Source organism: Anabrus simplex, chromosome 2, assembly GCF_040414725.1.
Source record: "Anabrus simplex isolate iqAnaSimp1 chromosome 2, ASM4041472v1, whole genome shotgun sequence".
Classification (NCBI taxonomy): Eukaryota; Metazoa; Arthropoda; class Insecta; order Orthoptera; family Tettigoniidae; genus Anabrus; species Anabrus simplex.
Window position 1 is genome coordinate 725,868,242 of NC_090266.1, and position 27,741 is coordinate 725,895,982.

The following is a 27,741-nucleotide window of genomic DNA, read 5'->3' on the forward strand; positions in this document are numbered from 1 at the left end:
AGAATACAATCGAGACAAATAATGATTAAGAATTCTTGGGGATACCAGTTATAATATTCAGCTAAAGCTGAAGACCCGTATTCAAAAGAGAAAACACAATTAGTACCTAATATATTACACGACTTCCAATAAAAAGGGGGGATTAGTACGCTTCACCATACAAATTAAAGGCCACTCTTACAATCTTTATTTGAAACCTCAAAGAGGGAAAGAAAGCTAAAAAACATTGGGAGAAAAGAGAATTACATTACTCAATATCGGAATAAAGGAAAGAAAAAGGAGACAAAGTGAGTACGAAAGGAAAGAAAAGAGGAGAGGAGGGGGGAATCCTTCCAGGCTGCTTAAACACTATTACTTCGGCGATGTAAGCGACCACTCGGGCCTGTAGAAAATGTCCAAAAGGTCACTTCTATCATTCGTCCAAGCACAATTAGTCTTTTAAAGTTACGAAATTGATTAAGATTTTCAGTCAGAAGGACTCTTTTACCATGGAGACCAAGAAGCCACAAAATGATCAATCATTCAAAGTTCAATTCTTGATTTAAAAGAACGAAGGACCACAACAACTTATAAAATTTTGCTCACCCAGTCTGTTGAAGCACGATGCAGCTATTCACCAATTAAAAGGAAATAAAACATCGCTACGGGCCAGCCGCCAGCGAACAGTTTGCTCTCTCCACTTGAGTTAATATGCACTAAATGTCTGACCTTCGAAACAAAGGAATGGCTTGCTTATATACGAAGTGAAGAGATTCGAGAAGTTACTCGACGAAGATCACGTAGGTGTGATGTCACAGCCAGGCAGCAAGAGCAGTGCCGGAGAACAAGCCAGTCAGTAAACAGCTGGGCGAGCGAGCAGTAGAATGCAACAGATGGCAGAAGGTAAGATGTCGTAGAACGGTCGTAACAGATCTCAGATGAATCTGAAATTAAAACCGGTGTCAGGGAGGGAGATCGGTTTTCCCCGATTCTTTTCGATAGTGTCCTGGAAAAGCTAATAACAATATGAGAAGAAAGACTCAAAAAAAGGGGACTCCATCATGAGACAAGATTACGTTCAAAGCTCGAAGGTATTAGTGTAAACTGTTTGGCCTTTGCTGAAGACATACAATCCTCTCTAAAAGTATAGAGACTGCCTTAGAACAAATCAACCTTATGAAAGAAATAACAGGAAAAGTTGGACTCCAATACCTTTTGAGAAGAATGAATTCATGACCAATATTGGAGATTCACCCACAGCACTAAGAACAGATTACGGAAAAATCAACAAGGTTAATAAAATCAAATGCCTAGGTGAAATAATTCAGATTAACGAGCTCAATATGGAAGCAAACATATCAAGAGCAAGAAAACTGGAACTAGCATATCAACTGACTCAAGACACCTACAATAAGAAGAATCTCTCAAGGAAAACTAAAATCACATCACAATAATCAAAGCAAAGGGTCTGTATGCCACAAAATGCAAGTTCTCTATGAAAACCAGTGAAATAGAGAGGAAGAAAATATTGAGAAAAATCTGTGGACCATTGACAGCGGAGGAAGGAGAGTTAGACATAGGAGGAATAAAGATCTATACAAGGACGAAGTAAATGAAAGAATGTCAGACATGATCAGAAAGAGGAGAATAAAAATTTTTGATCACATAGTGAGGATGGATAACAGTAGATTGACAAAATGAGTGTTTAACCATGTTTACAAGCGCAAGAATGGCAACCAAGGAGTTAAAAAAAAAAAAAAAAGACAGAGTTTGGAATAATAGATGACAAGAGAGAACAGCTTTCAGAAGATTATTACAAAACTTCAAGGGTTTCCAGGGGAAGGAGAAGGGCAAAGGTAATCATATCTGGACACAAGAGAGGAGGCAACAGCAAAGTGAAAGGGTGGAGCACTATTGGAAATTATGAAAAGAAGGGTCCAAATAAATGCACAAGCTTACTTTTCAAGTTCCTTAGATGGCCAAAATGAAAAAGAAGGAATAAGTATTTCATTTAATGCACATTCACAAGGAAATGTTTGACATTTACTTATGTTTCCTTAAAATAAAATGAATAATAAATAAGTGACCTTCAATAATCACAAGCAAGATTTTACTTCAATTCTGAGTCTGGTCATAGAAAACGTAGGTGTATATTGATAGGTAGGTAGGTAGGTAGGTAGGTAGGTAGGTAGATAGATAGATAGATAGATAGATAGATAGATAGATAGATAGATAGATATAGACATATAGGTAGGAGAGATAGATAGATCCAATAAATACATAGACCTTATAAAAATGAATATATAACAAAATAGTCGGCTCCATGGCTAAATGGTTAACGTGCTGGCCTACGGTCACAGGGGTCACAGGTATGATACCCAACAGGGTCGGGAATTTTAACCACCATTGGTTAATTCCGCTGGCACGTGGCTGTATATATGCATCGTCGTCTTCATCATCATTTCATCCTCATCACGACGTGCAGCTTGCCTACGAGCATCAAAGACCTGCGCCTGGCGAGCTGAATATGTCCTCGGACACTACCGGTACTAAAAGCCATATGCCATATTATTTTATAACAAAATAAATCAAACATGAAACTTCATTTTCCACTCGCATCTATTGTGATTATACTCTTCCTGTTACAATTGTTTTGACTTGACAGTTCCTTGAATGTTTGGTTCTATATAGATTTAAAGGCAGTGGACACAACAATGTGACCCTGTTCCACCTTTCAATAAGATGTGCAAGATACGGGAGAACTGTCTACCAAACCAGTCATGGTAGAACAGTCTGGGCACAGTTGTCGCCAACGCTACCTATGGCTCAGTTTGTCATACTTGTCATAAGTCATGGCAACAGTGTTATACCGTATCTTTTTTTTTAAACAATTGGCTTAACATCGCACCGACACAGATAGGTTTTATGGCGACGATTGGATAGGAAAGGGCTAGGAGTGCAAAGGAAGCAGCCATGGACTTAATTAAGGAACAGCCCCAGCATTTGCCTGGTGTGAAAATGGGAAACCACAGAAAACCATCTTCAGGGCTGCAGACAGTGGGGCTCGAACCCACTATCTCCCAGGTGCAAGCTCACAGCTGCGTGCCCCGCATGGCCAACTCACCCGGTCAGTGTTGTATTGTCCGAATATGTGGCAGCAAAATAAGGACAGTATTAACTGCACTGAAAACTCTGTGGCATGTACTATCACAGGTAACTAACAGATTGCACCTGTGGGAATAGGTGGCTAGGTACCAGTGGCTGATGCGCAGTCCATGTGCGTTCAGCCATGCTTTGATGTATGCAAGTAAAGTAGAAGAGTCAGACAAGAAAATAGCAGTTCTCCGTGGCAAAAATGCCCATCAGTGTCATACAGAGCTTCAAGAAGCTGTGGGTGATAACAAGTTGCCATGCTGAGCTGTTGCACAATGGAAGGCAGGCTTCCAAAGAGGATGTGATGGAAACAACATGCTCAATCATATCACTGCAAATGATGAAACCTGGACATAAGCTTACAAACTAGAACTGAAGCCTTAGTCAGCTGAATAGCATCATCCGGCATCACGACAAAGACACACAAGATGCAACAGAATCCATTGCACACAAAGGTCCAGCAAATTTTGATGTATGAGAGCCAAGGTGTTCCCGGGTGTCAACCTGTTTGAGGGCTACAGAGTCAAAGACTGTACTACCGCACATTTCTGGTGAGCCATCCCTATTGTACACTTTGGCAGAAACATCTGAAACTCCTGGACAACCCAAACTCTACCATAATAACGCTACAGCCCACACCGTGGTTCCCAACAGGGAACTTATACAGCGTCCTGATGAGAAAACCCACCCCATTTAGCAGATTTCAGTCCATGCAACTTTGATCTCACTCCAAAAGAAGCTGTTGCATGGGATGCGCTTTGCAGACATAACGACATATCGGCGACAGGTTATGCATGATGCAACCAACACCGAAAATGATATTCAACGAGTTCTCCATCATTAGCAATAATGTGTTTTTGGCCTGGACAGCTCTTTAGCTGTTCGTAATGCACGTCTGTTCTCAGTCTGATCATAATAAAATACTAAACACTGCGTTGTATGTGTGTACCATTCCATTCACCCTTGCCATTAGCTCCTCTACACTGACTCACTTGATGCTAGTATTGGGACACACATTGCCTTGGCTTTCCAACCCACACTGTGGTTTTCCCGCGCTGCAGCTTTATCAGATAATATAACACAATTGTTGTAACTCATGAAATGGCTCCCACATATTATATTTCTATATAAAAGACTGGAAATTCCGAAGATGTAAAATAAGAATTCTTAGAAACTTAATTTTCTAGTTTTGATTTAGCTGCAAGCGAATGTACAATGGGAAGTTAGGAAAATATTAATGAATGCTGCAACAGTCTAATTGTTGCAACATTAAGAACAAACTCAACATAGATATCTGTCAACAAATGCAATTCAACAATTAAGGGCTATAGATTACTGCCAAAAATGTTAGCAGTTACTGAGATAACTCTTTGATAATTTGGTAAAATCAAAATGTAATTAAACCAATGGAATCTCTCTATGGACAAAATATTATTAAAAATATCATGTGCTTAATACTCCCACAACATTTCCAAATTTTGATATAAAAGGGGACAACAGAAAATTTTATAATCATTCTTATTAGACAGTCATGAATAGAAATGATAATTATAGGCACGAACAGGTTAGAATGCAAACGTATCTGAGCAAGGCGCAAGTATAAGCTTACCGCATTACAGCTATGTAGGTGAGTTGCATAAATTTTAGGGGTTCTGATAGTTCAGATCGCTAATATTTATGCAAATCTCACCACAGAACCATCATGCAGGTAGAAAACACTTGCGCCTTCATTAAATACTTTGCATTCTAACCTGTTCGTGCCTATAATTCCCATCTCTAGTCATGAATAAGTATTTATTTGATTTACTGAGAGATGTATGCTTTTTTTTAAAAGTGAAAACTGTGCTATTGGAGAGAAGTGGTGTGAAGTGGGTGAAAAAGAGATGAAGTACTTGAATATCTCATTGGTGATTACTTTAGAAAATAAAGAATTATTTTAAATATTCTTCAATGCAAAATTAAATATATCTTAATGTGCCATTAAAGACAGTGTCTGATGACTTGGAATTTACTTCCAACTCAACAGAACTTTAAGCTTAAAAACTTTCATACGCCAGCCGTCCCTTGATATCTACAAAACATTTCCCACATAGTAATATTTTCAAACAATGTTAAGAACAAAGTCACCAAGAAGAAATTTCAAAGAGATAAGACTAATGTAATTTTCCTTAGCACATATTCTGATGCCACGAAATTATGTTAAAAAAATCTGGTAGTGATGAAAGCTTACCTGGTCTCAAGAAGAATGTCAGAATTCTTGGCACTTAGCACACTTTTGCAAATGAGTTCTTGAGTAACAGCTATCGCTTTCTTATTAGAAATACACAAATCAGATAGATAATCCAGAAATCTAGATTCCCAGTTGTGCATGTTCTTGCGAACCAACCCCACAAAAGTTTCTATCTCAGCAGCAGTTATATGCTTTTCAAGAAGTTTCCGGTTGTTATGCAACAATGCCGTTATTGTGTCCTCAGCTAATATGTCATAGCCAATTTGCTTCTGCATAAAACCGAAGTGTTTGGCAATATACTCCTGAAATAAGAAATTGAAAATGTTAGAAAAACAGAACGAGACTGAAAGAAAATTATTTGCAATTCTACTGATTTTAGCACTTTTTCCATATTCTTTCACTCCATCTGCAGCTAAAATGTCCCCAAAATTATGATCAGAGTAACATCTTTTGAAGAAAAATTTAAAACCTTAGGTTACTTGAGGGAGTTATAAAACATTCAATTTCCCTCCAGAGAATTTGAAAATATTGAGTTCAGCTAATTAAAGTGCAATAATTCAAAAGTATCATGTAACACACCATTCGTGCAAGAGCCACAACAAAATTGTGAATTAACAAACATAAATTTCATAACACACAGAACCAAATGTAGCAATGAATCTCACAGCATTGGCATCCTTTGGTAATAGTCTGACATTCCCAAAGGATTTTTAATCTGGTAGAGTAGTTAACATAACTGGTAACAGATTGGTAGATTTAACCAAAATTCTATTTGTACCCCAATTGCCGAATATGAGCAGTCAGCCGCAGTTTGTCTTTGTATAATTATGACTAAGTCTGCTGTTAAAAGATCAGTATAACTAAAGTATTTCTGTTATGTTTATATATTATAGTGCCATTAAACTATACTAGCAGGATAGTGTCATTAATTATACCCTATTAGAAAAGAAAATTTTACTGAAGTTTATTGAAATGTTTCTTACACCTGAACAGAGAATTTTTAATGTATTGTTTTCATGTTATAAGTTCAGGTAAGGAGTTTTTTTTTTTTTCTTTACACTGCTTATGGCGATGATGGGACCATGGGAAGGAAGGGACCATGGCCTTAATTAAGGTACAGCCCCAGCATTTGCCTGGTGTGGAAATCGGAAATAATCTTCAGGGCTGCCAACAGTGGGGTTCAAACCCACTATCTCCCAAATACAAGCTGTAGCTACACGACCACAACCACACGGCGTACTTGTTCGGTGAAAGGAGGTATTTAAGCAGCTTTTAGAGAAATTCCCAGGTGAATCAGTTGTATGCAGTGATAGAGTATGAAGACTTGTTATTACATTAAGAATAAGAAATCTAAATAACAGAAATCCTAGGCAAAAGTGTCATATTCTAATATAATGCTTTATTCTTACAAAGGAAACTGGTGTACCGAAATTTTCAGATAATACAGCAACTAAAACGTTAAAAATGAAACTGACAAAGTGTCCATAGTCCAAAAATTACTTTGAAAAAGGGAAGTAGAGTGAACTTTTATAATTGGTTTTCGAAGAACACTGCTAATGGTTTTAACAATCCATAATTAAAACCTGGAAAGTGAGGATGATTTCAGTTAGAAGGTTATATTAATTCATAGAACACTGTAATAAGCACTGGAACACAGAAAATTCCTGACTAATACACAAAGTACAACCATATGATGTAAAAACTGATGTTTAGTGTGCTGTAACTGTATGGTCCATATTTGAAGATGATACTGTAATATAACAGAGGTACCACACACACAATTACTTGCTCTATCTTCTTTAACGGTTGTGTGATAATGAAAGACAGGCATATTTTAAACAAGTCTTTGAAACCATTAAAGGAGTTTATTTTGATGACAGATCATTGGTAAAGTGTTATGGTCCACACATTCCCCTGACGTTCATACAAATCTTTCTACTGCTCTAAATTGCAGACAACACAGATCACGATTTAAAAATAAAACTAGAATTAGCACACAAGGACAAGAATATAACAATTAGCCATACAGACCATGCAATAAAAATGTAAAAATACACAAGATAGATTTAACAAAAATATAAGGTTTCAGATAGGATTCCCAAATCCATTACACAGAGAGATGAATTAAATCTCTACTTTCTAAAAGTAGTATCATATATATGTGAATCTCCTCCACATGCTAATTTTAGGAGGAGAAACTTTGAAAAAAAAAAAAAAAAAATCGTTGTGTGTTTGTATAGCTTTGTTAAATATTTATAATAAACCACAAATATGACAGTACAATGAATTAGAAAATTATAAAGAAGCATGTCACATCACAATTTTCATTGATATCATCCTGCAGCATTTCAAAATATAGTAGCATCTGGTCTGCATTATGAATTTGCAAGAGTAAATACGAATTCTCCTGGCACTGGTACCAGTCCGTGGAAATTCACAATCTTTCCTTCATAAATAAACACTGATATATATTGCTGTAGCTTTCTTACGAAAACTGAAGTTATTTCATTGAAAAATATAAAAGACATCCATGGCTAGCCTTACTTTCAACCAGCACAGTTCATTTATGACCACATATCCAAACCATCTTGTTTCAGTCACATGTTTGCACATCCTGTTCTTGATTTCTGGAAACTTCACTGTGTGTCCATATATACCGGATGGTTACTGTTTATTTGGTTAAGGCAAGCTTTATTTTTCCTCCTATCATATACTGTACCGCAACTCTTGTCATCATCATACTTTCTTCCCACACCACGATTACCAATTTGCTCCGCCAATTCAACAATGCAGAGCTTCTCTTCAGTTGTGAATGACCTAAAACAAGAACTCACACTAGCCATCCCAAACATGCAGTTCTACTTATAGACACTATGCAAACGATACAATAGGTACGTGGCAGGCTTCTCGGTTGAGGTGGGAACAAAGTGGGCAGAAAAATACGAACTTCTAGATACCTGAATGTCACAAGCACGACACACCAACCTTCACGCAAATAATATACACAACTGAACTTTTCACTGGGAAATTTTGAAAATATGTGAGGATTATTTGCATATATACGATAATTACAGTAAGAAGGTGTGGATTGTTCTGGAAAAAATACAGCCCAAATTGACAGAAGAACTATTACAGTAGGACAAGAGAGTAAACCAAGCTTAAAAGGCAAAAGCAAGACTCAATTGTTATTGCTTTCAGACCACGGTGTCAGTAACTCAATTAATAGAAGCACATTCCATTCGTCAGATATCAGAACCTACTGAACTTAGAAGGGGAGTATTTCAAGAGTCTCCTCAGTCTCCAGTTCTTTTCTATTTATCTACTGATTTCATTCTTACAAAACTGACTGAAAAAAAACCAATACCTTTGGTTCCGAGATTACTCCTGATTTAGGAGGAAAAAAAATACCAAGGCAGCTTTTGAAAATTACTTAGTAATAATTGGGAAGTCCATGGATGCAGTGGAGGAATTGGTAATGATGACCAGGCATAAACTTGTGACAGTAGGCCTTGAATTGAACGCTATAAAATAGCATTGATTAATATACACCTCTGAAAAACAAAAAAACAAAAAAAACATGCAACATCCTCAAGGACAAGGTCATTTAATTCACAAGAGATGTGACAGGTAGTTCATCATTGCAGGAGTATACGATTACAAATTCAGACCAAATTAAAAACATGTCACAGTAAAGAGTGCCCAAATATTTGCACGAATACAAAATGTACACACACGCACACACACCCACTGCGGCGGCAATGCAGGTGTGTATTCGCGCATGGAAGGTGTCGAATGGCATCCTGCGACAGACTGCCACAAGTATCTTGCACCTTTTGATGTAATTCGGCAATGATCCTTGCAGGCTCTGGAGAACGTCTAAGTTCCTGCTTCATCATGTCCCACACGTGTTCAACTGGTGAGAGATCCGATGATCTTGCTGGCCAAGGCAGTTTTTGTACACCACGTACAGCAGGTTGCCTTGCAGCAACTGTAAGTGGATGTGCACTGTCCTGCTGAAAAGAACACATCACCTTGCTATCAAAGAAATGGCAGTAGAATGGGGACAATTACCTGTGCAATGTAGTGGGCACTGGTTATGTTACCCTGCGGAAACACCCACTGTGACGCGAGTTGTAAATGATGCCCCCCACACCATAAAGCCTGGGGTGGGACCTCGGTGTAATGGGCAAATGCACTCTGGAACAACCCACTCACCAGGTCTACGCTGTACACGAGTACGTCCAACACAGACAGAACCTACTCTCGTTGCTGAAGACAACAGAGCACCATTTCCCCCTCCTGTCAACTACTCTGGTGTCCAATGGAAGCCTGGCCAGAGGCACACATGATCATAATCCTGCTGCAAGCAGACAGTTCCCAATGGTCCTTGGTGATACAGCAGGTGCAACATGTGACTGGATTTAATTCATGAACAATGTTCAGTCAGCCATTGCTGCTTGCACAATGCATCTATCTTGACGTGTGTCTGTAATATGTGGACGGTCAGAGCCCGGTCTATGGGTGTGGGAACGTTCCACAGACCTCTGCTGAAAGCAGCAACACACCAATGATACACTGTGCCTAATACGTGCAGCAATCCATCGATACGTCCATCCAGCTTTCCGCAGGCCAAGAATGCGATCCCGTTTAAATGGCTGCAGCTGATCAGCAGGAGCATGAACTGATCGGCGGAGCATGGTTGTACAATAGAATGAATGCTGCAAACTCTGTTCACCTCTAACCTCAGCACAGTTACTACTGCATCTGCAGAGTCAAAAACAGAGTGCGCACGGTCAGGCCTATTGAGTGCCATCTGATCGCCGATGTCAGTGACAAATGAATCACTAACACAACCGCCCCTCAGTATGCACATATTATACCCTGGTGCCACTGAACACAGTCCTTGAGGGTGTTTGAGGGTGTTGAATTTCTTTTTGCAGTGTATTTTATGAACACATTTTAGCAAAAGACCTGTTCCTTGTTCAAGAATCCTCTATAAAATCGACTGGACCAGAGGAAACCATCAAATACCTAAGAATTATATTCAATGTCAACTTCAGATTTGACTTTGAAAGCATTACAATAACCTCCTTATGAAAGAAAGCATTATAACCTCCTTATGAAAAGACCTTGAAACTTTAACATCAACTCCAGTGTTATGTCAGACCAGAAACTCTACAGAGTAAATCCATATATATTTGACCCAAAGTAATTTATCCCTTGTAGATGGCTCCTTTACATCAGCTACCACCATGAGAGTCATCTGTAGTTCAGTCAAGGAAATGCTCTTCCTGCCAGTGGACATTCCAAGTAAAAAGTTCAGAGGTTTGGAGATGATCAAAGCCTCAAATGTAAAAAAACTCTATTCTCAGCCATTACTATCGATTGGTATTAACTGAATTAACTGAGTAATAATTGACTTATACAATGATCATACCAATTTTAAAACAATTATTACAGAGAAATGACAATTACAAGACACAAGATGTGTTGTGGTGTTTTTACCCTCATTAAATTTATTATTACTGATAAACAAGATCTGCACAAGACAAGATGCAAGATGTGTGTTTCAATTTCCCTTCATTCCTGTTTGAATCTTAATGTGCACAAGGCAAGGAGAATAAATCAGTGTTAACCGTTGAGGTTATGGGATGCATGGCTATAAATGCCCACGAGAGGAGTTGGCAATATTCAAATGAAGGATTACATACCACAGATACATTGCAGTTCACTCAGAGATGTAATTCAAAATCAACTGAAGGAAGGTGGGAGGGAAAAGACAACATGCTTGCATTAACTGGGGCGCAGAGTTCTCTGCATTTAGTCAATTCTGTTTTGTTGTGGACCCCAACAAAAAATGTTAACAGTGAGCATGTTCTATCCCATTATAGCACAGTGTTTACAGACAGACAACTTGAAGGAAAGCAATACAAAACAACAAATATATGAGCAGTTATAATGAATACAGCATAACCCCGATTTTGTGTAACCGCGCACAAGAAATTTCAAGTCCCAAAATTTATTCCTTAAGAGCAATGCAATTTTTTTTTTTCGCTATTTGCCAACTCACCTGGTGCAATACAATTTTATATCCGATTTAACGTAATTCACAATGCATAATGCATTTAGCATTAAGGAAATGTTAAAATTCTCAAATATTTATTTCTATTTGTTTTGGTTATGGGACATAAGAACCTACGAAAAAGACATCATAAGCTTGCCAAGGATGATTCAAGGCAGAAGAGGAACTTAGAGTGGGGACACTTAAGGCTAAAGTGAGATGTCGGACTGAGATACACATTAGGCCGCGGCCACTGTAGTACCCCACAGTAGAAGAGAACCCCCGTTAAAATGACAAAGTTATTATGCCCTTCGAAAACTCCTATATTAAACTCTACAATATTCTTCGGTTACAATGAGAACCCTTCTACTGATTCATCCATTATTACGGGCAAATTCGGGCATGTTACTTTTTATCTGTTATCAATATTCATACACTCTACTCCAGCGTTTATATTGGACGTGATCGCTCATCTTCTGTATCAATTCCTCCCTATGCACGAGTGACTCGATCTTGAGCGAGCCAGGGCTCTCCTCACAACTCCGACTGGGGTAAACAAACATCGAGAGAACATGTTTTCGCAATAGGTGCAATGACAGCAGTTGTTATCTCCTTAGAAATAAAGGCTGAATTAAACAACTGCTTAATTTTAATACCGAGTACTGAAATAAAATAAGAATACGATACTTCTCCTTTTCAAGATACAGTGGTGTGCATAACTAATTTCAGAGATTAGGTTATGTACTTCTGCGTCTTTTTAAATTTCAGAAAGACAGTTCCCATGAAAGTTATAGTGAAAAGGTTATCATTATTCAACAGGAAGCTTGAAATATATTTTCATAATACGTGCGCAGTAAACCTAGGTTAGGTAATGCCGTTTGAAGTAAGAAAATGGAAATGTTTGCCAGAAGCCTCTGGAGTGATGCTATAACAATTTTTAAGAATGAAACTGAATATACATGTTCAGACTATTGGAATTACAAAATACGTGTTAATGAGAAAGTCTCTGCTTGGAAAACATCCGCGAAAATGTTTAAGCAGGTGATAAATATCATTATGGATCCGTACTGAAGATACTATATGTAGGATGCTAATTGGATGTCAATTAGCATCCTACAAATGTTTAAACAAACCGATTGCTGTTTCATACCAATTTTAATGTGTTTTTTGTGCAAGTTTGTTATCTTTCCCGACTTTTATGGAAAATCATGTAATGTATAACGTTACAAGAACAACCTTAAACTGAAGCGGTTTTTCATTTACCAACAAAAATCTGTCAAAGGGAAGTTTTAACCATGGGTTCACCTTTATCATGAATAATAACAAACATATTCCTTAATAACATTGGAAACAATTTCTTTTCCAGCTAAGATGTGTTGTTGTTGTTTGGGTCATCAGTCCATTGACTGCTTTGATGCATCTCTCCATGCCACCCTATCCTGTGCTAACTTTTTCATTTCTACGTAACTATTGCATCCTAGATCTGCTCTAATCTGCATGTCATATTCATACCTTGGTCTACTCCTACCGTTCCTACTGCCTACACTTCCTCCAAAAACCAACTGAACAAGTCCTAAGTGTCTTAAGATGTGTCCTATCATTCTATCTCTACTTCTCAACAAATTTAGCCAATAATATTACAAGAATATTTAATAAGACCAACTATTCAACACATACCAAGAATCTTATGGGTTAACTTTGTACATAATATTATAGAGTCTTATTAGGTACATGTTTCACCCTCTATCAGAGGCATCATCAGCCTTATTATTAAATATTCTTATTAAATATTCTTGATATATGGTCGATTCCAATATGGAACAAATATGAGAGTTGTAACTTGTAAATTTAGCCAAATCAATCTCCTCTCATCAATTCGATTCAGTATCCCTTCATTCGTGATTCGATCAATCCATCTCACCTTCAGCATTCTTCTGTAACACCACATTTCAAAAGCTACAATTCTCTTTCTTTCTGAGCTAGTTATCATCCATATATTGCTTCCATACAATGCCACACTCTAGATGTAAGTCTTCAGAAACATCTTTCTAATTCCTACATCAACGTTTGAAGTGAGCAAATTTCCATCTTAAGGAAGCTCTTCCTTGCTTATGCTAGTCTGCATTTTATGTCTTCCTTACTTCTGCCATCGTTAGTTATTTTTCTACCCAAGTAATAATATTCATTTACTTCCTTTAAGACTTTATTTCCTAATCTAATATTACCTGTATCACCTACCTTCACTCGACTGCACTCCATTACTTTTGTTTTGGACTTATTAATTTTTCATCTTGTACTCCTTACCTGAAGCCTCCGTGGCTCAGGTGGCAGCGCGCCGGCCTCTCATCGCTGGATACCGTGGCTCAAAACTTGGTCACTCCATGTGAGATTTGTGCTGGACAAAGCAGAGGCAGGACAGGTTTTTCTCCGGGTACTCCGGTTTTCCCTGTCATATTTCATTCCAGCAACACACTCCATTAACATTTCATTTCATCTATCAGTCATTTATCATTGCCCCAGAGGAGTGCGACAGGCTTCAGCAGCCGAAAATTTCCTATCCTCGCCGCTAGATGGCTTCATTCATTCCATTCCTGACCCAATCGAATAACTGGAAACAGGCTGTGAATTTTCATTTTCATTTTCACTCATTACCCAAGACTTCATCCATACCATTCAGCAGCTTTGAGATCTTGTGGAGTCTCAGATAAAATACCAATATCATCGGCAAATCTCAAGGTTTCGATTTCCTCTCCCTGTATTGAGATTCCCTTTCCAAATTCCTCTTTGATTTCCTTTACAGCCTGTTCTATGTAAACATTGAAAACGAGGAGGGACAGACTGCAGCCTTGCCTCACTCCTTTCTAGAATGCTGCTTCCTTTTCAAAGCCCTCGATTCTTATCAGTACAGACTGATTTTTATACAGATTGTAGATAATTCTTTGTTCTCGGTATCTGATCCCAATCAACTTCAGAATCTTAAATAGCTTGGTCCAATCAACATTATCGAATGCCTTTTCTAGGTCTATGAACGCCATGTACATGGACATGTCCTACTTAATTCAATCCTCTATTTTTGCTATTTGCTTTACATCGCTACATCGCACAAACACAGAGGTCTTATGGTGACGATGGGATAGGAAAGGCATAGGATTTGGAAGGAAGTGGCCGTGGCCTTAATTAAGGTACAGCCCCAGCATTTGTCTGGTGTGAAAATGAGAAACCACGGAAAACCATCTTCAGGGCTGCTGACAGCGGGGCTCGAACCCACTATCTCCCGATTAATGGATACCGGCCCCACTTGAGCGTCTGCAGCTATCGAGCTTGGTAATTCGATCCTCTAACATCAGACGTATAGTCAGGATTGCTTCACATGTTCCTACATTTCTTCTGAAGCCAAATTGATCTTCTCCCAACGCAGCTTCAACTTGTCTTTCCATTCTTCTCTAAATAATACGTGTTAAAATTTTGCAGGCATGAGAAACTAAACTAATGGTGCAGTAGTTTTCACACTTGTCAGCACCTGCTTTCTTGGGAATATGTATAACAACATTCTGCCGAAAATCAGATGGCACTTCTCCTGTTTCATACATCTTACACAGTAGATGGAATAACATTGCCATGCTGGTTTCTCCTAAGGCAACCAGTAATTCAGATGGAATGTCATCAATTCCAGGTGCCTTCTTCCTATTTAGGTCTCTCACAGCTCTGTCAAATTCTGACCTCAAAATTGGGTCTCCCATTTCATCAGCATCAACAGCCTCTTTTTGTTCCAGAACCAAATCATCTATGTCTTTACCTTGATACGACTGCTGGATATGTTCCTGCCACCTTTCTGCTTCGTCTTCTTTTCCTAGAAGTGGCTTTCGATCTGAGCTCTTAATATTCACACACCTAGGTTTCCTTTCTCCAGAGGTTTCCTTGACTTTCCTGTATGCAGCATCTACCTTTCCTAGGACCATACAACCTTCGGCATCATTGCACTTCTCCTTCAGCCATTCTTCCTTAGCTACCATGCACTTTCCACCCCTTTCATTCTTTAATCACTTGTATTCTTTTATGCCCTCTTCATTTCTAGCATCCTTGTATTTTCGTCATTTATCAATCACGTCTAGTATCTCCTGAGTTATCCACTGATTCTTAGTTGATTTTTTTTTTCTTTTCCTTCCTAACATTTCTTCAGCAGCCCCAATAACTTCATTTTTCATGACTATCCAATCTTCCTCTACTGTGTTTCCTTCAGCATTTTCATTTAGTCCTTGTGCAACGTGTTCCTTGAAACAATCCCTCACACTCTTTCATTTCAACTTGTCTAGATCCCATCTCCTTACATTCCTTCCTTTCTTCAAATCTTCAACTTCAGATGGCATTTCATGACCAACAAGTTGTGGACAGAGTCCACGTCTGCTCCTGGAAAAGTTTTCCAATCCAACACCTGGTTTCTGAATCATAATGAAGTCTATTTGATACCTTCCAGTGACTCCAGGTCTCGTCCACATATACAGCCGTTGTTTGCGGTGTCTGAACCAAGTATTAGCAAGAACTAAATTATGATCTGTGCAGCATTCAACCAAATGACTTCCTCTTTCGTACCTTTGTCCCAATCCGAATTCTCCTACTGTATTACCTCCTCTTCCTTGGCCTACCAATGAATTCCAGTCTCCCATCACAATTAGATTCTCGTCATCTTTTACATATTGTATTAAATCTTCTATCTCTTCATATATTTTTTAGGATTCCTCATCATCTGCTGAATTAGTAGGCATATAGACCTGCACTATTGTGGTGGGCATTGGTTTGGTGTCTATCTTGACGACAATAATTCTTTCACTATGCTGGTCGTAGTAGCTTAACCGCTGCCCTATCATCTTATTCATTATTAAACCAACTCCTGCATTTCCCATTTGATTTTGTGTTGAAAATTCTGTAGTCGCCTGACCAAAAATTCTGTTCTTCCTGCCAACGTACTTCACTTATACCAACTACATCTAACTTTAGTCTATCCATCTCCCTTTTCAGATTCTCTAATCTACCACAACGATACAAACTTCTAACATTCCACGCTCCGACTCGCAGAATGTCAGTATCCATCTTCCTGATGATCGCCTCCTCTCCTGTAGTCCCCACCCGGAGATCCAGAATATTTTACCCGGGAGGAAGGCATCATCAGTACATCATTCATACAGAGAGAGCTGCATGTCCTCGGGAGTTAGTTATAGCTGTAGTTTCCCCCATTGCTTTCAGCCACGTAGCAGTATCAACACAGCTAAGCCATGTTGAATATTATTACAAGGCCATATCAGTCAATCATCTAGACTGCAGCCCTTGCAACTTCCAAAAGGCTGCTACTCCCCTTTAGATGAATCATTCACTAGTCTGGTCTCTCAACAGATACACATCCGATATGAGTGCACCTGCAGCTCGGCTATCTACTTCATTGGGACACGCAAGCCTCTCCACCGTGGCAAGGTCACATGGTTCGCATGGGAGGGTAAGAGACGTAGAGGGAGACAAAGTTTTAAGAGGTGTGCAACTACACTGACCAGCAAAATTGTTAAAATGTGAAACATTTGTATCACCTACCTTCACTCGACTGCACTCCATTACTTTTGTTTTGGACTTATTAATTTTTCATCTTGTATTCCTTACCTGAAGCCTCCGTGGCTCAGGCGGTAGCGCGCCGGCCTCTCACCGCTGGATACCGTGGTTCAAATCCCGGTAATTCCATGTGACATTTGTGCTGGACAATGCTGAAGCGGGACAGGTTTTTCTCCGGGTACTCCGGTTTTCCCTGTCGTCTTTTATTCCAGCAAAACTCTCCATTAACATTTCATCTGTCAGTCATTAATCATTGCCCCAGGGGCCTGTTTCATAAAACTAACTAATAATATTAGCTAATAATATTAGAACTCATAAAACAAATTATTAGTTGTCAAAATTCTGTTTCATAAAGATGTATGCATGACTAATAAAATGGCTTCACTAATAATATTAGTTCATTAGTCAGCTGATACAGTTTGAAGTTAGAATCGATTTGTTGCATGTTCTTAGTTTGTTTTCGTTCCTTGAAGTAGGCTAGCGCTTGACCCGCTCATACTCTGTGCTTTTTGTGTTTGACTACAACCGGAACCGGCTATTCAGTGCAGTTTCAGATTCTTGTCAGTTTATATAGGCTACAATGGGTAAAAGAAACGACAATAATGTCAGGAAAGAAAGTTTCCTTAGAAAAGTGCTGGAGTTGAAAGGGCAGTTGTTCGGAGCCTTTTCACTAACCGTGACAAAGGACTCAAAGAGGCAAGCATGGATGGAACTGCGGGATTATGCTGTGGCTATTGGGCTGGTCACAGCCGACAAAGATCACACTTATGTGCGGGATGCTACTTGGCCTAACATGAGGAGCAGAACAGTGGTAAGTTTTACCTGTTGTTTTTCTCTTAGTTGGAGGTTATGTTAGTGTTTATTTACTAACTTCAAGCCACCCTTTTCTCAACTGGGTGTCGATATTTTTTAAAGGGGGAGAGGGGGAAATAAGGAGACTATTAGCTCCGCAGTATAGTTTACTGTGCTGTATACTACCCATAGTCATTTAACATTATGCATCATACAGCCATCCTTTGTGTTTTTATGACTGTGACTGAGCAGAACATAACCTGAAATGAATTCCAGTGATATTTATAAATCTTTGTTATAATATGCAAGAAAGCATACAAAAAATATTGTATACAATAGATGTAGGTAGTACTTTAGTATAGACAGTTACAACAGGATGTCCTTCTTCTAGACTTACATGGTTTCTTTTATTTACAGGCAAAAGTTGATAATGCTTATCATACTGGAAGTGGGGGAGGAAGTAGCAAAAAATTAGATGTCATAGACCACCTGGTTCTTGACATTCTCTTCCTGTTTTACAGGGATTCGGAACAGAAGATTCTCTTGGAAAAATCTTTCTTCCTGCAATGGGACCAACTTCCGCTTCAACCAGTGAATATATAGTGGCGTTGGAAGAAAGTAGGCCTATATCTGCCACTGAAATTGATGGAAACTGGCAAAATGGAGAGCTCCAGCATCAGCAGGAGACACCTAAGGCTAGAGGTAAGCTGGAAACGATTTAACTTAAGACTGTATTCTGGTATCTAATTCCACCTCTTGACTGCGACTGCTTTGTGTGACTTTAAACTTACAGGCTCAGGGTGCCCGCTAGTAACCAAGATCTGTTTTCCCTGGATTACATTTAGTGGAACACTGTACATAATAATGTGACGCTTGAGCATGTTTATCATACTGTGGTATAGTCATCTTGAAACATATTTTGCATGAACACTAATGGCATAAAGAAGTTGAAATAAATGTATCATATGTCAAAAAAGCTACACTTCATCATAAAATATCAATCTGTGAAGTGGATCATCGGCAATCCCATCGTACACAGCCACTACAACCAACAAAAATTTACTACATTGCTCACAGCAAGCCATCAGTCATTCTTCTAATGCCTGTGCTCATCAGGGACCCTTTCTTGAAATTGGCATGAGTGAGCATGCCAGTTTTAAACACGCTCATAACAGAAACGTGTGGATTATCGTTCAGAAACTTGGGTACGTTCCCAGTTCCTGTCGCAAATGGAGGTGTCATTAAATTTGTAAGCTGGTCAACTAGTGAGTACAAAAAAAACACACCACTGACACAGTCCTTTATTTGTAGAATTCTTTTCTGTGATAACTTCCTTTTTCTATAATATTTTCTCCTTAATAGCAAGGGAAAATCTGGGACAAATATTCGTTTATAGGAAGGGGAGTTAGGGATTGGAATAACTTACCAAGGGAGATGTTCAATAAATTTCCAATTTCTTTGCAATCATTTAAGAAAAGTCACCTGGGAGACTGCCCTAAGTGCAGATCAGTAGTGATTGATTGACAATACTTGAGCACCTCTACGGTATGTAAATTATATGGGCAGATTTTAAAACATTGGGCGTTTGAAAAAAAAAAAAAAACAACCATTAAGAAGATAAGAGTTATTGTCTTTTTAATCTGTAATATTATAATTTAAATTTTGGTTCAATGATTACAAGGCAATTAGGCCTAAAAATTTATATTATTATTCTTAGCATTTACCCGTTGGTGCAAGGTCCGCCATTTTGCACGATCTTGGGCATCGTGTGGTCTTAACACGAGAGTCTTCGTATCATTTACTGTGTCATGCCAGCTTTGCTCTGGACGTTCGTGTGGACGTTGCCCATTAATTTCAAAGGAGTGAGTTAAATTGGCTCCGGGCGAGTTGGCCATGCGGTTAGGGGCACGCGGCTGTGAGGTTGCATCGAGATAGTAGTTTCGAATCCCACTGCGGAAGCCCTGACAATGGTTTTCTGTGATTTCCCATTTTCACATCAGTTCACGTTAATTAAGGCTATGACCGCTTTCTTCCAACTCCTAACCCTTTCCTATCCCATCGTCACCTTAAGACCTATCTGTGTTGGTGCGACATAAAGCCGCTAGCCAAAAAAAAAAAAGAACAAACTGTTCCAGATGCGGCACACAGGACATGACCATACCATTTGAGATGCTTTTCCTGTGCTTTCTCAGTGATGGGTGCAATGCTCATTTGCTAGTGAATGGTGTCGTTTTTGACATGATACAAGTGTGATGCCTTTTTCCATATTATACAATTTATTAACTTCATTATATATACCCGCATTGACTTTTGCTCACCTGTAATGGAGTGTGTTCCACCTTCCAATACCTATTTTATTGTAGGCCTTTATATGTTTAGGACTAACACATTACACATGGTATTGATAATAATTAGGACAAAAAATAGCTGAAAATGTCTCTAATAGAGACTAAAACATAATAGCCAAATGTGTCTATTACAGATTATTTATAAAGGCTGGTGTTTAACAATTTATTCCTGTCATTTGTCTCAGGGTACCCATTTTCTGGAAAAATAGGGAAAGCATGGAAAACACAGGGAAATAACTTGTCACATCAAAATTAATCTTTCAGTGTAATACTGTACCCAAACGTAATGATCGAGTAAGACTGATATTAGGCGCGACACGAGCCGAACACAGTGAGTAGTATTTTGAGAGAGAGATAGAGACAGATAGTGAACACATGCGGTAATGAAGAAGAGTGAATGAAAAAGAGAGACATACTTGCAAGAACCGCTCAAATGTTCCATCAGCCGTATTGTTCCAAATACAGTGTGTCCCACTCCCAGCGTGGCCGGGAGACTACATGCATGTTCTGAGCGGTATATTCATAACCTTCTGCGTATTCTGTGTCCACTATTACTACATTTATTGCTTACTCATGCACCCAATAGCCTTCATCATGAGTACTAACCTCTTTAATTTCACTATGTACGGAGGATTTTGAGATACCGACTTCTTGTGCAACACATTGTACAGATGTAGTGGGAGATCGTACGAATGATGTGTTAATGTCAATATTTTTTTCTAATAGAATCCTTCGTTTCAGTTTAGGAATCACAACATTAAGTGATCCTGTTAATTTATTCACGAGATATCTGTTTCTTTACCTGGAAGAGGAACCCCGGTAAATCTCTTATGAAATTGCCTACTCACCTCTTTATGAGTCGGTTTTTACATATGTGTCATACATAAGAATTCTTTGTTCTAGTATGAATTTAACTGGCATTTCAACATTGTAACAATGTAATTAATCTAATTAATTCTACTGTAATTCAGCCCCACACGGTCTTGTAACAACTGTATCGCTTCACGGCTTCCCACGACACACAAACTCGAGTACTATACGCGAACTTTTTCTTGAGCCCGATTTTTACGGGGTGAGGGGTAAGGAGGGAGCGCTGACGGTTCCGGTTATACTCCCAACTGGATGGAAATGAAATCTGAATTGAATCGATAATATGATCGATCGATATGAATTTTCTAAACATTTATTATCTTACGCCAACAACTCTGTTACACATACATTATTTAACATTATATAACATTTCTCGATGCGAATCTTGTTCCTAGCATGAATTATTATATAGTTTGGCTTTGCTGTGTAAACAACATCAGTACTAGTTCGTAAAGTGTACGCCAGATGTCGCACAGCAATGCGTAGTTTGTGTTTCAAAGGTTGCCAATATGGATATCGAAGATAACCAAGGTCTACCGATTCAGCACTAGGGAGCTCAGGGCTCAAGAAAAGGTTTGCGTATAGTAACTGACCTCCGCATAGCAATGCAGTGAGTCAGCGTGAGGTTATGAATACACCGCCCGGAATGTGCATGTCGACTACCAGCTCTGCTGGGAGCGTGACACACTGTACCAGCTTTTCCACCGTACCTACCATTGTGGACTTCACTCATAACCCTGGCTGGGGCCCTCCGTATTTATTTGGGGATGCAGCCTCTGGAGGTTGGCGGGCTCCCCCGAGGCAATCACAAATCAATGGGAAAAAGGTTATTATCTATGAACATTTAATTTTACTATCAAGGTCTGGAATTACGTTTCATTAAGAGTGAATTTTAAGCTACACCACATGTAATACTAGATACATCACACGTCTCTTGCACTGCCTCCTTTAAGCGGTTACCACAAGTACCGGTATGTCTTTTTCATTAAATGTCTTTCGCTACCACACGTGCGCACTCTATCTGTCTCCATCTCTCTCTCTCAAACTACTACTCGCTGTGTGTGACTCACGTCGCATCTAATATCAGTCTCTCTCGATCATTCCATCTGGGGTACAGTCTTAGACTGAAAGATTAAATTTGTCCATAAAATGGGTACCCTGAGATCAATAGTGGGAATAAATTATTAAACATTAGCCAATATAAATTAGCTTAACTGTAAGTCTTAACTTTCACCTAATTTTCTCCTTTTTTTATAGGTACTGTCAAGAAGAGGGTACTCGTCCAGCACCCCGAGGAAACTAAAGAAATAGAGTCCCTCAAAAAACAGAAGCTTCAACTTGAAGTCCGGAAGCTGGAGCTGGAGGTGTGGGAGAAGGAAAATTTACTCAACATTGAGCATTCACCCCTCACAAGTGGTGTTCAGGAACGTGGAAAAAAGGAACTTTCTGTACCAAACGAATATTTAATTGTAGAAAACAATGATGGTAACTTTGTTGTAGTTCAGCCTCAGATGTAAAAAGTGTAAATAAAAATCATAAAAAGCACAAAATTACTGTGTTGGGTGTTCATATGATTTGTCTTTTATTCATCACAATGTCTGTTCACACGAAGTGGTCGTAAAGGAATTGCAGTTTTTCTTGAGCCTGGACTGGAACCTCCTCACCCTCCTGAATATCCTCTTGCTCCAAATGATCCTCTTCCATTTCAGGAGCCATGTAATTATCTAGACGTCTTGACAGGTTACAAAGTACTACACAAGCATTGATAACTTTACAAGCAAAGGTGGGATTTAATCGCATACCAATGCTAAGGACAGGAAATTTTTCTTTAAGGAGTCCTATTGCACACTCTATAACCCTCCTTGTTTTTTTATGTGCTCTTAAAAATCTTTGTTGAGACTGACTAGCAAAATCTCGGATTACTGGTGGTATGAGCCAAGATTTTAACACGTTGGGTGCCACTGCCGCCATATGGCATCACTGTGGTCTTCAAATTTGAGATGGCGTGACGCCATATGGTGGCACACCGTTCTTGAAATCAGACTTGGCGTGACGCCATATGGCGGCACAGTTGAGTTTCAGGCGATGCACCATAGATAATCAGCTGTGACATCTATCGCGTAAAATTGGTACTACGTGAAGGGCAAACTTCAGGGTCTATTCCAGCTATGTATTTTTACTCTATGCCACCATGTGGCGCCACAGTATTCTTCCGAAGCCACTGACTGGACAGTGGTCATTGTCACAGGTGAAAGCGCCAGGCATTGTTTATTTCTCGTTTACGTACGTATTATCACTCGGTTTATATAGTTGTGCAAAAATATAAAAAATGGAAGATATTGGTAATAATCTTACGAGGGAACACATACATGTGTTACACTCGGACCCGGTTGAAATTTGGTAGGAATATTCGTCGAAGGCAGTAGAATGCTAAGGTGAAAACTGCATGTACCCAGCGCAAGTTTAAACGCCAAAATTGAACAAATAAATAGTCATAAAATTAGAAGTGCCGCGGGAGTATCGGGGTGTGTCGGAGAGGTAGCGGACGTGAACCAACCGGGCTGCGTCGAGCTGCGCTAGGAGCCAGGTAGCGTATAGTTAGCGCGTTCCCCTTAACTTCCCGATCAGATGTGCAAAACGTAAATATGAAAATAGCACATGAAACAAGTGTACAAAGGAAGATGTTTGAACAACGATGCCAATAAGGTTTGAAAAATTACAACGAGTAACAAGAACTCTGGCGTGCCGAGACGCATATTTTCACTGTTTAGAGTTATCAGAAAACGGTTCACAACAATATGTAATGTAATATAAGTACTTGTTTTGCATTTTACTAGGTTTTCATAAATATTGCGTTAATTTGAATTAGCAAATAAATATCCCTTATTTGAAATTCGTATTGCACATTAAATGACAAAAAATTCTGTGACACCATATGGTGTCACGCTATATTTTATCTTTCCTAAAAATTGACGTGACACCATATGGCGTCACACATGACCATGGTATGGTGAGATAAAATTTACTTAGTACATCATATAAATACATCCCAAGATTATATAAACAGACTACAACGCGTACAATTGCTTTGGCACCAGCGGAATGCAATTCAAAAACATGCCTGGCACCAGTGGAATAGTGTGCTACAATCGGCTCAGCACTCAACGTGTTAAAGGATAGATGGAGTCTCCAAGCAGAACTGCACCAGGGAAAGGTCTCCAGCCATTAGCCATCCTATTGTTCAAGCCACTTAATCTTAGAACCCTAGCATCGCTGACACTGCCAGGCCAGTTTGCACATACAAAGTAGAATTCTAAATTTGGCCCACATACTAGCAGAACATTCAAGGAATGTTTCCCATGTCGATCAATAAATGCCGGTTCATATGCACTTGGTGCATCAATTTTGATAAATGTTCCATCAAGTACTCCACAAATTAAAGGAATACCACCAAGTTCAGTGAATCTGGCAACTACTTCACCACAGTCAGCTGGCCAACGTACAACATCCTGAAGAAGAGTGTCATTTATCGCAGTCACAACTCGGTGCACAACTCTGCAGACTGTTGCTTTTGAAACACCGTGCATATCAGAAATACAATGATACTGTGCACCACTACCTAACCAGTGTAGTGCAATCTGAAGCTGCTGTTTTGAGGTTAGTGCTTCATTCCTTGCCGTGGGAGATTCTAAGATATTACCAATCCTATCAAGCACATATTCAAATGTTCTGTAATCTAACCTAAATCTCTCATTGTATTCATATGATTGTTCCATCATACCCGTATAGGCTGTTCTTGGCCTAAAAGTTCTTGGACGGCGAATATAAACGCTCTCCTCATCACTATTTGAATCAGAGTCAACCATTTCACTGATCTTCACAATTTTATGCCAATATATCAAAATACCACACACTTTGGTTTCACTAATAATATGAAATATGAGTCAAAATACACTAATAGAAATAATCCCAATAATATGAGTAAATTTTATTAGTTATGTTGTCTATAAAACAATTTACTAATATTATAAGGAACATCTACTAATAATTTTGACTCATAAACTAATAACTAATATTATTAACTAATAATTTTATGAAACACAATACTAATATTATTAGTTAATATTATTGGTTTTTACTAATAATATTAATGAAATATGTTTTATGAAACAGGGCCCAGAGGGGTGCAACAGGCTTCGGCAGCCGGCACAATTCATATCCTCGCCGCTAGATGGGGGCTCCATTCATTCCATTCCTGACACGGTCGAATGACTGGAAACAGGCTGTGATTTTCATTTTCATGAAAAAATTATGCAAGTGATGTTATCTGTCTGTTATTGCTACCCTTATTTACTTAGATAATTTTCTTCATGAAAATAATCAGTGTAAGTAATAGAATAAATGTTTCACAATTTAACACGCTTTTTTATTTGAAAATTCAAGTGATCCATAAATGTTGCCGGTCAGTGTAAAAAAAGCTACAGAGCTTGTTACAAACGGAGGGTTATGGAAGCACTTTAGTTAATTCACAGAGGCTTGCAGACTGAATACTAAAAGGTGTAAAAGTGTACAATGAAGATGCACGTATGAGATAATGATCCATCATCCAGCAACCCCCTTTCCTTGTGTATGTGCCTTAAGCAATTATTCAATAGGGTTCAGCAAATAACATAGGTCTGTTATCTGATGATAGTGCAAAGGAACAAATTTGTAGGGCATACCCAAGTATGTATGTATGTATGTATGTATGCATACATACATACATACATACATACATTTATTTATTTATTTATTTATTTATTTATTTATTTATTTATTTATTTATTTATTTATTTATTTATTTATTTTCCAAGAACAATCTGAGTCAAAGCTAGTTATAGTGCAATACAGGTCTCTTGCTTAGAAAGCAGGGACAGTTTAACAAAAGAGTAATCTTCAGCACAAACAAAGGGTGCATTCTACTGAAACCTCGATTTAAGGCAAACCCCTATTTATGGTTAAAAATATCAGGACCCTGCAAAAACGTTACTTTAATGTTATTGGCTTTACGTCCCACAAACTGCTCTTTTTACAGTTTTTGGAGATGCAGAGGTGCCGGAACGTGGTCCTGCAGGAGTTCTTTTACGTGCCAGTATATTTACCGTTATGAGGCTGATGTATTTGAACACCGTTCAAATACCACCGGACTGAGCCAGGATTGAAGCTGCCAAGTTGGGGTCAGAAGGCCAGTGCCTCAACTGTTTGAGCCACATAGCCCATCAATTGAATAGTTAATTTTCTTGTAGATTTAAGCAGTATTTTGCTGTCCTTAAATCGTTAAATTTTAGAATGACAAGGGGGAAAAAATGGAATGCTGCAAGTGCTTATTTAAATCTTTTAAGAATAAATGCTGATTTATCAGAAAATAGATGGTAATTTTTCCAGTTCCTACTAATGACCAAAAGGCTAAAATATTTCAAGTAACCTTAAACAAAAAATACGCCAACATATCTATAAAATTACAATGAATATATGTGTACAATTTTTCTGTGACACCATATGTTAATTGGAGCATTCCAAACAACAGCACCATTTCTGAGGCAAATGGGAATAAAAAGCAGTTTAATTAGATAAGAATTATATTAGTAATCTGAGTTACAATTAAGTCAGTAGTCAGAAACGACATACCTGATTCTTGCGGTAATCCTGTTGACTAAGACGCAAAATACGGTAACACAGACGAAACATGTATTTATAGGCCGCATGTCTAGGGTCACTCAGTTCTTCGATTTTCAGGAATGGGCCCTCTCCTTCAACAGTCTCGAGAAAAGGTGCCTGCAGAATCTTGAAGAGTTGCTTCAAAATATATTGCTCTCTGAGCAACTTCTGTCGATCACGATTAGGATTTAAAACACTCAGATCTAAAGCCTCGGATTTATTCTGTTCATTTTCTAATCCAGCAATGAAGTACACAATGTCTTGAAGAAGACTTGTAACTGCTCTGGAAACATTTAAAATATACAAGTGAAAAATGAAGTACCATAGCAATCTTACAGTATTTATAACTTGTCACAAAAGTGAAAATATACCTTCTTTCATTGTGAGATATAGTTCCTCTTTCCAACTTAGAAGATATAGTAGCCAGAACTTTACATGCATCATTTGCAAAATCCAAATCTCTCACTTCAGTTGGCGAGACAGATATCAGAGCAAAAGCTTCTTTGTCTTCTTTTATAGTAGCACAACCAACCTGAAATTGAATAAACCACAGAAGAATTTCATGGTAAACAACACATAATGCAGAAATTTTAAAGAGAATAATGACTGCTAATTTGTTTTACGTTCCACCGATTCAGACAGGTCTTATGGCGATGATGGGAAAGGACAGGGCTAGGACTGAGAAGGAAGCATCTGTGGCCTTCATTTGGCATGTGTGAAAATAGGGAACCACAGAAAAGAAATCTATCTTCTGAGCTACCGACTGTGGGGTTTGAACCCACCATCTACAGAATGCAAGTTAACACCTACATGGCCCGAACGGCACACCCAAGTCACATTCTGCCTTCATGTTTGGGTTTTTATACTACAAGCTTGCGATCAAGAGTCAACAACAAACAGAAGATGAGACTCAGTCCATTCTCTTAATATGATGATCAAAACTATAGATTTGTGAACATAAAACTCCTATCAAATCACTGAGAGGAAACAGAAAGAGAGAGAGAGAGATTTTCAAC

The 27,741-nt window shown here is 38.6% G+C and overlaps 1 protein-coding gene across 5 annotated transcripts in view; it reads right to left on the reverse strand.

Annotated features, from left to right (window-relative positions):
* Itpr (Inositol 1,4,5,-trisphosphate receptor) overlaps nt 1-27,741 on the reverse strand; it is a 1,013,977-nt gene that overhangs the window by 866,205 nt on the left and 120,031 nt on the right. For all 5 annotated transcript variants that reach the window (XM_067141353.2, XM_067141352.2, XM_067141351.2 and 2 more), the window contains exons 10-12: nt 27,097-27,257; nt 26,696-27,008; nt 5,363-5,664 (exon numbers count right to left, since the gene is read on the reverse strand). In XM_067141353.2, the coding sequence (XP_066997454.1) occupies nt 5,363-5,664; nt 26,696-27,008; nt 27,097-27,257 (776 nt within the window). The remainder of the gene's footprint in view (nt 1-5,362; nt 5,665-26,695; nt 27,009-27,096; nt 27,258-27,741) is intronic.